At 51.9% G+C, this 11192-nt stretch overlaps 2 protein-coding genes across 2 annotated transcripts; both read right to left on the minus strand.

Moving 5' to 3' along the window:
• Positions 1-2110: 2110 nt before the first annotated feature.
• LOC138986752 (testis-specific Y-encoded protein 3-like) lies at positions 2111-5133 on the minus strand (the record flags this gene model as incomplete). Its single annotated transcript, XM_070366701.1, has 6 exons — positions 2111-2119; positions 3268-3354; positions 3472-3617; positions 3758-3869; positions 4012-4089; positions 4681-5133. Coding segments are annotated over 6 exons (885 nt in total), but the record flags the coding sequence as incomplete, so codon positions are not given.
• Positions 5134-7860: 2727 nt separating this feature from the next.
• Positions 7861-10955, minus strand: LOC138986753 (testis-specific Y-encoded protein 3-like). The gene is given in 7 exon segments (XM_070366702.1): positions 7861-7869; positions 9010-9096; positions 9216-9361; positions 9503-9563; positions 9565-9615; positions 9758-9835; positions 10428-10955. Coding segments are annotated over 7 exon segments (960 nt in total).
• Positions 10956-11192: the final 237 nt, after the last annotated feature.

The raw sequence follows: 11192 nt of genomic DNA on the forward strand, positions 1-11192 counted from the left end.
ATATTAGGCACTGGGGGACCCTGTCCTAAACTTTTCTTGTCTTTAACTTCTTTGCAATGCCTTACAGAAACTTCTGAATGTGGGTAAATGCCATGCAGTCCCTAGAATGAGCCCAGTCTAAGGTCCCGAAAACCATGCCCCAGTATGCCATCTCACACCCGCTGTAGAGTTATCACACCATAGTTTCTGCTTTGTTTTGTTTTGAACTAGGACTGGGAAGACAGGTACCAGCCTGCCGGAGCCCCACGGATTCTTGCACGTTGACAGATTCAGAAAGTAAGAAGACATGTTTCCAGTGTCTCCTGGGCTGCTTGTTCAGAAAGCACCCAGAGACGGCCAAGCCTTGCCTTCTAGCGCTGTAGATGCGTCTCTGGAGAAGGGGCAAAGCTGGGGTGTACATGGTCAAATGCAAAAGCTGGCCCTGGGCAGGAGATCTCATGCAGGGCCCCGTGAAGAGGACACCCATAAAACCTGTGAACTTTACCCTTTGCCCTCAAAAGAGATGCTGCTTCAGGGAGAAAAGTTGTAGAGTGAGAACTTCATGCGAGACAGAACTTCATGTGGGACATCACCCTCAGGCATGCCCACGGTGGAGCCCTTCTATCTGGGATGAGAGGACAACAGTGGGGGGACAGACGTTGAACTCTGCCTACTCCATTTGTGCCAGTCTGTCTTTTGCTCAATCCAGAGGTGGACGCGATTCCAGAAAGCAGTCATCTACTTCAGAAGGACCACCCTAAGTGCCGACCAGTCCCTCAGTGAGCTCCATATGCTCCAGCTGTTCCCACTGGCCCTTGGCCCACACAGTAGTGGCAAAGCCCTAGATGAAGGACAGCTCCCTTGTGGTTGAAAAAATTCTGTGCTGAGCCGTCCCACAAGGAAGAGAAACTGTCACCAGAGGGCTGGTGAGAAAAAATGCTTTTTCTACAGCTTGGCCTGACAGAGGGCCTTGGGCAAAGACCTTAAGCCTTCCTGGAAAAAGGGATATTGACCCCTGAGCTGCAGCAGCAGCATGGGACACAGACCACATGGCTGCATAGGCTCACCCTAACAGCCTCTTTCCCCTCACTTCTGCCCCTGGACACGCTGTACTGAAGCTGAGTTCCTGGAAAAAATAACAGAGTTCACATGAGCTCTAACATCTACGATGGGATCTGTTTTCCTTTATCTGATTCCTTGCAATTTCTCTTTTCCCCTGGTCACCTTTGCCAGAAACTAGTATCCTCACTGCCTTCCCACCCCTCACTTTCTCCCTAGGCCACAGCCCCCCTCCATATACCTTATACACAATCCCCTAAGATGTTACCTGGAACCCTAGCTCTGGGAAGCAGACTCTCAGCAAAGCTGACCGTGCACTCATATACACACTCATACACATGTGGCCTTCGAGGTTCATAGCGAGTTCAATGATAAGGCTTTTCCTTTGTTCTGTACCCTTATTAAAGTGTCTGATGATAGGCAACAGAGAAGATACCTGGGCCACCACCTTCCAACAGAATTGCATTCCACTGTTTCAATCTCTGGCCCTTGTTCACCAGACCCTTTCCACGAACAGCCACATTTCCCTTGTAAAATTGCCAGACCCACAGTCAATAGGCCCCTCATCTTCCTTCTCCGTCCTCCCCAACCCCCACCCCACAGGAAGAACGTCACCCCCTGACACAACCCCAACATACGACTTAGCCCCCTCTATGAATCTCCACAGACTGGTAATTCCCACGCGGTGAACTGACACTCGTACATGCAGCTGAAGTGTTTGTCCTGAGGACCTGCCCAAACAATACACACACATGCAGCTGATGCTTTTATTTTTCCTTTGCAATGAATTCAGGGTTACTGGTGTCTCACTGTCGATCCACTTCAGCACCAGACCACTCGTCACTACTTTCCCGCCCAAGAGAACTATGCTGGCCATTGGTCTTCACGTGAAGCAGCTTCTTGGTTTTCTGTTTTAGGTGAAGGGGGCACGCCATCGTTAAGTGTCTCAAAAGCTGGGGGATCGGGTTCCTTTCAAAACAGAGAGACAGAGATATACACTTACCCTCCCGGAAACACTAAAGACAGCTTGATTCTTTCAAGTCAGTTCCCAGGGGGGTGTGTCTGTGAACGTTTACATGCCCTAGAAGCACAGAGTAAAAAACAGGTATCCCAGTCTTCAGCGTAGAACTATTGACAATAGCTAGGACGTGGAAGCAGCCTACGTGTCCATCAGCAGATGAAGGGATAAGGAAGTTGGAGTACACATACACAGCGGTGTCTTACACAGCACTAACATGGAACGCAGCGTCCATGTCAGTTCTAATGAGATGGAATGAACGTGGAGCCTACTATACCGCGTGAAGTAAGTCAGAAAGAGAAAGACAAACACTGTCCATTCACACAAATATATGGAGTTGAGGACCTTGTACGTGGTGCTGAACATCCAACATGCAGGGCAGCAAAGAAGTAACAGACATATAAAGAACAGACTTTGGCCTCAGTGGGAGGTGGTGACGGTGGGTCAATGTGAGAGAGTAGCCCCAAAACGTTTACATTAGCTTATGCACAACAGATGACCAGTGCGAGTCTGACGCGTGCAGCAAGGCAACCAAAGTCATGTTGTGGGGCAACCCAGACAGCCAGGCAGGGGAGGTCGGTGGGTGGCGGGTTCGGCATTTGGGGGGACATGTGTATCCCTATCGGTGATTCATGTTGGCCCATGTACAGCAAAACCTGTCACGGGATTGTAAAGTCATAATCCTCCAGTTAAAATAAATAAAAGAGGATTCTCCATAATCCTGCAGAGTGGTCAGTATGCTCAGAATGAGGGTGGCAGGAAAAAGATGCAAACGCAAATTAAAAACCAAAACGAGTGTGGTGATCAGAATCGAATCAAATGATGGGTCACTGGGGGAACCGCCTTGCACAAAGGAGACTCACAGGCCTTTTTGGCAATGGGACTTCATGAGGAAGAGCAGGTGGGTCCCAATTTAAGAGGAGCTTGAGGCTGGACTTGTTGGCCATGGAATGACGGTTCAGCGATGTGCAGCTGCCTCAGATATAAACTGCAGTGGCTTTGGCCTGTCCAGGCCACTTCATCCACCTCAAGCTTCTCTACTTAGAACCTGTTCTTCACCCCAGTTCTCTACCCTTGCTGTCCCTTGCTGATTCCCTCATGCCCTGGTGTCACTCTGTACTCCACAGAGTCTCACTGTCTTCACAAGTGGAATAAATGACCCAAGTTTCTGGACAACACTTATGCCAGCGCTCGGCCCCTGGGCGCCTCACCTCTCGTCCTCCTGGTACCTTTCGTGGTGCAGCCTTCCTCCTCACATAGTACTGCAAAGGATTGGGCCACAGATCCCGTATGATGATCTGCCAGGAAATGAGCAAGGTCAGCACAGGCCTGGCCAGACCATGAGCCCTCCGTGCACGGCCAACAACTCCGACATAAGTCACCCGTTCTGGCCCAGTGGCCACGTGGGACCCCACCTCAACAATCCAGTCAGATCCTGTGAAATTGTGGTCAAAGAACCAGTTGAAGAAGTTAACGCTGCTGTCGTGGTGCCTGCGCCTGTATGCCTTCCGTTCAAAGCCCTGGTGCCACTGAACTGGAGTGGAACGAGATGCTTGGTATCCTGCAGGAAGAGCAGTTTGGGAGAAAGGCCTCAATCACTTTTCGATTCAACCTAGACTTTTCTGCCCCCAACCACCGGGCCACCGCCACCACCCCTACCCACCCCCGCCCCCACCCAAGATCCAGGGAGCAGCTTCTCACCAGTGACCTTCATCAGGTACTCCTTGACAATCACTTCATTCTGGAAATACCTATTCCTCCGAAAGGACAATGTGATCTTGCAGTGACGAGTGGGATGCCTGAATTCCTCCACCTGCCAGGACAAAGTGTGCGGGGTGGGGTGGGTGTGAAACCTCTTTACAGAAGAGCTGTCCTTTCCTGTGTTAGGGATAGACCATGCCCTCTCCCCTCCCCAGTCACCTCCCCTCCACAATCATCAGTGTCCCGTGCCTGACCTCCAAGTTGGTCATGAAGTGAAGCATGTCTGCATCTTGCTTGCTCATCAAAACTGACATTTGGGGGTGGTTCATAAACTGCTTTAGGTCAAGGAGCCTCTAGATGCTAGAGGTAAAAGTGCTGGAAGAACAAAGCTAGCCTAAAGAGTAGAATGGCCCTCCCTGTTTGACTTCAACTTGCTACTGGTTAACTCGTCACATTTCTGTTGACGCGGGCTATATGAATGCCGCACAAGGTCCAAGGCTGTGCCCATGAATGCCCTACCACGAGGAGGTTCTCTTCCTAACCGGATAAGCTTCATCTCAGCCCCTTGAAAGTTAGCTTACTTCCGGAAAACAAGCACTCCTAGCTAGAACCCGAATGACCACTTACACTTCCCCACCCCTCCCCCATTCCAGACAAGCCTTCTCTCCGAAGAGACCCTGGTGCTAATGACAATTCTGATTGGGACCTCTCAAAGTACAGCCCAACTATCAATTTGGACTAGCCAGAACAGCAAGGACATCACACCTACATCAGGAACAGATATGCAGGACGGTAACCAATACCCACCATCCAGAAAAGTAAAGACGGTACCAGAACTGCCAGATCTGTAAACTGTTCCTGCCATAGCCCGGCTTAAACAAACAAACAAACAAAAAACTCACAAGCACCACACCAAGGGATACAACTTCGACCCAGAAGCCACAGATGCCCTGGATGATGGCACTTCTGTGTTCTAGATGCACCTTCCGCCGCTGACTGGTCTTATGTTTCAGGCGAGCATGCGCCCTTTGGGCTTTCTTATTCACGGGCTCCAGCTCCAGCTGCAGGGCCGCCAGCGCCTCCAGTGCAGGCCGGTCACTCAGGGCTCCGGGCCTTGGATGGTCGTGGACATGCTCCTCCGAGGACACCTGCTCCTGCTCCTCGTATGCCACCCCCTCCACCTCCTCCATGACGTCCAACACCAGCAGCTGGAACTCCTGCCCGAGTCCCGCCACCTCTCCGTCCTCCACAGCCGCATCTTTCTCCACTGCCTCCACCCAGAAGAGGGCGGCCTCCTCGCCTGGAGCACCACCTGCGGCCTGCATCGCCTCTGCCGCCCCCACCGAGCTGGTAGGCCCCAGGGCCCCTCCCTCATGAAGAAGAGGTCCAATTCACATGCAGTCTAACAAAGATACGCAAACCAAACCAAAGAAGGAGTAAATACGAGCAATAGCACGCATGTATGTTGAATAGGGACGTGCAAGAACTCAGACAGATATGGCAGCAGAGCTGTGCATAATGGCACAAGCATGGGTGCAACATGAAAGAGGACAGGAGGCATAGGCAGACCCACAGGAAGAAACATCAACTCACATTCATGGGCAAACACAATGGAGACACCCAATCTTCATTCTAAACAGAGGAAAACATGAACACATCCAGGGCACAGGAAGCAAATGCAGCTCAGGCTGGTTGAGCCAGAATGCGCGTGAATTCATCACTAAACCGCCGAGTCTCACACGCATCGATATTCGGCGGAAGAAAACCTTACACAACACATCCAAGATTGCAGTCAACTCTAAGAGCACCTAGACTTTAGGGCCCAAGTGAAAGCCCTAGAGAGCCTGGGACACAAGTCACGGCAAGTTTCCAGAGGATGACCATCCAGTCAACGAAGACTATCTCTGCACTCCACTCGAGGACAGGTTAGAGCTAATGCCAACCCTGGTCCTGAAGCACTGGCAGGAAATATTAGGCACTGGGGGACCCTGTCCTAAACTTTTCTTGTCTTTAACTTCTTTGCAATGCCTTACAGAAACTTCTGAATGTGGGTAAATGCCATGCAGTCCCTAGAATGAGCCCAGTCTAAGGTCCCGAAAACCATGCCCCAGTATGCCATCTCACACCCGCTGTAGAGTTATCACACCATAGTTTCTGCTTTGTTTTGTTTTGAACTAGGACTGGGAAGACAGGTACCAGCCTGCCGGAGCCCCACGGATTCTTGCACGTTGACAGATTCAGAAAGTAAGAAGACATGTTTCCAGTGTCTCCTGGGCTGCTTGTTCAGAAAGCACCCAGAGACGGCCAAGCCTTGCCTTCTAGCGCTGTAGATGCGTCTCTGGAGAAGGGGCAAAGCTGGGGTGTACATGGTCAAATGCAAAAGCTGGCCCTGGGCAGGAGATCTCATGCAGGGCCCCGTGAAGAGGACATCCATAAAACCTGTGAACTTTACCCTTTGCCCTCAAAAGAGATGCTGCTTCAGGGAGAAAAGTTGTAGAGTGAGAACTTCATGCGAGACAGAACTTCATGTGGGACATCACCCTCAGGCATGCCCACGGTGGAGCCCTTCTATCTGGGATGAGAGGACAACAGTGGGGGGACAGACGTTGAACTCTGCCTACTCCATTTGTGCCAGTCTGTCTTTTGCTCAATCCAGAGGTGGACGCGATTCCAGAAAGCAGTCATCTACTTCAGAAGGACCACCCTAAGTGCTGACCAGTCCCTCAGTGAGCTCCATATGCTCCAGCTGTTCCCACTGGCCCTTGGCCCACACAGTAGTGGCAAAGCCCTAGATGAAGGACAGCTCCCTTGTGGTTGAAAAAATTCTGTGCTGAGCCATCCCACAAGGAAGAGAAACTGTCACCAGAGGGCTCGTGAGCAAAATGCTTTTTCTACAGCTTGGCCTGACAGAGGGCCTTGGGCAAAGACATTAAGCCTTCCTGGAAAAAGGGATATTGACCCCTGAGCTGCAGCAGCAGCAGCAGCAGCAGCAGCAGCATGGGACACAGACCACATGGCTGCATAGGCTCACCCTAACAGCCTCTTTCCCCTCACTTCTGCCCCTGGACATGCTGTACCGAAGCTGAGTTCCTGGAAAAAATAACAGAGTTCACATGAGCTCTAACATCTACGATGGGATCTGTTTTCCTTTATCTGATTCCTTGCAATTTCTCTTTTCCCCTGGTCACTTTTGCCAGAAACTAGTATCCTCACTGCCTTCCCACCCCTCACTTTCTCCCTAGGCCACAGCCCCCCTCCATATACCTTATACACAATCCCCTAAGGTGTTACCTGGAACCCTAGCTCTGGGAAGCAGACTCTCAGCAAAGCTGACCGTGCACTCATATACACACTCATACACATGTGGCCTTCGAGGTTCATAGGAGTTCAATGATAAGGCTTTTCCTTTGTTCTGTACCCTTATTAAAGTGTCTGATGATAGGCAACAGAGAAGATACCTGGGCCACCACCTTCCAACAGAATTGCATTCCACTGTTTCAATCTCTGGCCCTTGTTCACCAGACCCTTTCCACGAACAGCCACATTTCCCTTGTAAAATTGCCAGACCCACAGTCAATAGGCCCCTCATCTTCCTTCTCCGTCCTCCCCAACCCCCACCCCACAGGAAGAACGTCACCCCCTGACACAACCCCAACATACGACTTAGCCCCCTCTATGAATCTCCACAGACTGGTAATTCCCACGCGGTGAACTGACACTCGTACATGCAGCTGAAGTGTTTGTCCTGAGGACCTGCCCAAACAATACACGCACACATGCAGCTGATGCTTTTTATTTTTCCTTTGCAATGAATTCAGGGTTACTGGTGTCTCACTGTCGATCCACTTCAGCACCAGACCACTCTTCACTACTTTCCCGTCCAAGAGAACTATGCTGGCCATTGGTCTTCACGTGAAGCAGCTTCTTCGGTTTTCTGTTTTAGGTGAAGGGGGGCACGCCATCGTTAAGTGTCTCAAAAGCTGGGGGGATCGGGTTCCTTTCAAAACAGAGAGACAGAGATATGTACACTTACCCTCCCCGGAAACACTAAAGACAGCTTGATTCTTTCAAGTCAGTTCCCAGGGGGGTGTGTCTGTGAACGTTTACATGCCCTAGAAGCACAGAGTAAAAAACAGGTATCCCAGTCTTCAGCGTAGAACTATTGACAATAGCTAGGACGTGGAAGCAGCCTACGTGTCCATCAGCAGATGAAGGGATAAGGAAGTTGGAGTACACATACACAGCGGTGTCTTACACAGCACTAACATGGAACGCGTCCATGTCAGTTCTAATGAGATGGAATGAACGTGGAGCCTACTATACCGCGTGAAGTAAGTCAGAAAGAGAAAGACAAACACTGTCCGTTCACACAAATATATGGAGTTGAGGACCTTGTACGTGGTGCTGAACATCCAACATGCAGGGCAGCAAAGAAGTAACAGACATATAAAGAACAGACTTTGGCCTCAGTGGGAGGTGGTGACGGTGGGTCAATGTGAGAGAGTAGCCCCAAAACGTTTACATTAGCTTATGCACAACAGATGACCAGTGCGAGTTTGACGCGTGCAGCAAGGCAACCAAAGTCATGTTGTGGGGCAACCCAGACAGCCAGGCAGGGGAGGTCGGTGGGTGGCGGGTTCGGCATTTGGGGGGACATGTGTATCCCTATCGGTGATTCATGTTGGCCCATGTACAGCAAAACCTGTCACGGGATTGTAAAGTCATAATCCTCCAGTTAAATAAAAGAGGATTCTCCATAATCCTGCAGAGTGGTCAGTATGCTCAGAATGAGGGTGGCAGGAAAAAGATGCAAACGCAAATTAAAAACCAAAACGAGTGTGGTGATCAGAATCGAATCAAATGATGGGTCACTGGGGGAACCGCCTTGCACAAAGGAGACTCACAGGCCTTTTTGGCAATGGGACTTCATGAGGAAGAGCAGGTGCGTCCCAATTTAAGAGGAGCTTGAGGCTGGACTTGTTGGCCATGGAATGACGGTTCAGCGATGTGCAGCTGCCTCAGATATAAACTGCAGTGGCTTTGGCCTGTCCAGGCCACTTCATCCACCTCAAGCTTCTCTACTTAGAACCTGTTCTTCACCCCAGTTCTCTACCCTTGCTGTCCCTTGCTGATTCCCTCATGCCCTGGTGTCACTCTGTACTCCACAGAGTCTCACTGTCTTCACAAGTGGAATAAATGACCCAAGTTTCTGGACAACACTTATGCCAGCGCTCGGCCCCTGGGCGCCTCACCTCTCGTCCTCCTGGTACCTTTCGTGGTGCAGCCTTCCTCCTCACATAGTACTGCAAAGGATTGGGCCACAGATCCCGTATGATGATCTGCCAGGGAAATGAGCAAGGTCAGCACAGGCCTGGCCAGACCATGAGCCCTCCCGTGCACGGCCAACAACTCCGACATAAGTCACCCGTTCTGGCCCAGTGGCCACGTGGGACCCCACCTCAGCAATCCAGTCAGATCCTGTGAAATTGTGGTCAAAGAACCAGTTGAAGAAGTTAACGCTGCTGTCGTGGTGCCTGCGCCTGTATGCCTTCCGTTCAAAGCCCTGGTGCCACTGAACTGGAGTGGAACGAGATGCTTGGTATCCTGCAGGAAGAGCAGTTTGGGAGAAAGGCCTCAATCACTTTTCGATTCAACCTAGACTTTTCTGCCCCCAACCACCGGGCCACCGCCCGCCACCCCTACCCACCCCCGCCCCCACCCAAGATCCAGGGAGCAGCTTCTCACCAGTGACCTTCATCAGGTACTCCTTGACAATCACTTCATTCTGGAAATACCTATTCCTCCGAGGACAACAATGTGATCTTGCAGTGACGAGTGGGATGCCTGAATTCCTCCACCTGCCAGGACAAAGTGTGCGGGGTGGGGTGGGTGTGAAACCTCTTTACAGAAGAGCTGTCCTTTCCTGTGTTAGGGATAGACCATGCCCTCTCCCCTCCCCAGTCACCTCCCCTCCACAATCATCAGTGTCCCGTGCCTGACCTCCAAGTTGGTCATGAAGTGAAGCATGTCTGCATCTTGCTTGCTCATCAAAACTGACATTTGGGGGTGGTTCATAAACTGCTTTAGGTCAAGGAGCCTCTAGATGCTAGAGGTAAAAGTGCTGGAAGAACAAAGCTAGCCTAAAGAGTAGAATGGCCCTCCCTGTTTGACTTCAACTTGCTACTGGTTAACTCGTCACATTTCTGTTGACGCGGGCTATATGAATGCCGCACAAGGTCCAAGGCTGTGCCCATGAATGCCCTACCACGAGGAGGTTCTCTTCCTAACCGGATAAGCTTCACCTCAGCCCCTTGAAAGTTAGCTTACTTCGGGAAAACAAGCACTCCTAGCTAGAACCCGTAGGACCACTTACACTTCCCCACCTCTCCCCCATTCCAGACAAGCCTTCTCTCCGAAGAGACCCTGGTGCTAATGACAATTCTGATTGCGACCTCTGAAAGTATAGCCCAACTATCAATTTGGGCTAGCCAGAACAGCAAGGACATCACACCTACGATCAGGAACAGATATGCAGGACGGTAACCAATACCCACCATCCAGAAAAGTAAATACGGTACCAGAACTGCCAGATCTGTAAACTGTTCCTGCCATACCCCGGCTTAAACAAACAAACAAACAAAAAACTCACAAGCACCACACCAAGGGATACAACTTCGACCCAGAAGCCACGGATGCCCTGGATGATGGCGCTTCTGTGTTCTAGATGCACCTTCCGCCGCTGACTGGTCTTACGTTTCAGGAGAGCATGCGCCCTTTGGGCTTTCTTATTCACGGGCTCCAGCTCCAGCTGCAGGGCCGCCAGCGCCTCCAGTGCAGGCCGGTCACTCAGGGCTCCGGGCCTTGGATGGTCGTGGACATGCTCCTCCGAGGACACCTGCTCCTGCTCCTCGTATGCCACCACCTCCACCTCCTCCATGACGTCCAACACCAGCAGCTGGAACTCCTGCCCGAGTCCCGCCACCTCTCCCTCCTCCACAGCCGCACCTTCCTCCACTGCCTCCACCCAGAAGAGGGCGGCCTCCTCGCCTGGCGCACCACCTGCGGCCTGCATCGCCTCTGCCGCCCCCACCGAGCTGGTAGGCCCCAGGGCCCCTCCCTCATGAAGACCCGGGCTCACAACTAAGATCCAGGATCCCGGAGTGCTGCCGCCTTCCTCTGGCCCCGTCTCACTCTCCATGGTATTCTCGCCGAAGCCCGGAGCTGCAAACAAGCTGGACGCTAGAGCACGGCAGACGGCCCTCACGGGCCGCCCGCCGGCCGCAGTCTACGTGGTCCTACTCCCGACGGGTTACTGGGCAAGAGCCAGGGAACGGCGAAAGGGAGAGACGCATGCGCAGAACCCTCTGCCACCAGGCCCGCCTACTATGGCGACGGGAAGGGGCTGAACTCTCCACCCTGACCTCCTGACCTCATC

Source organism: Bos mutus, unplaced genomic scaffold (genome assembly GCF_027580195.1).
Source record: "Bos mutus isolate GX-2022 unplaced genomic scaffold, NWIPB_WYAK_1.1 CTG1146, whole genome shotgun sequence".
Classification (NCBI taxonomy): domain Eukaryota; kingdom Metazoa; phylum Chordata; class Mammalia; order Artiodactyla; family Bovidae; genus Bos; species Bos mutus.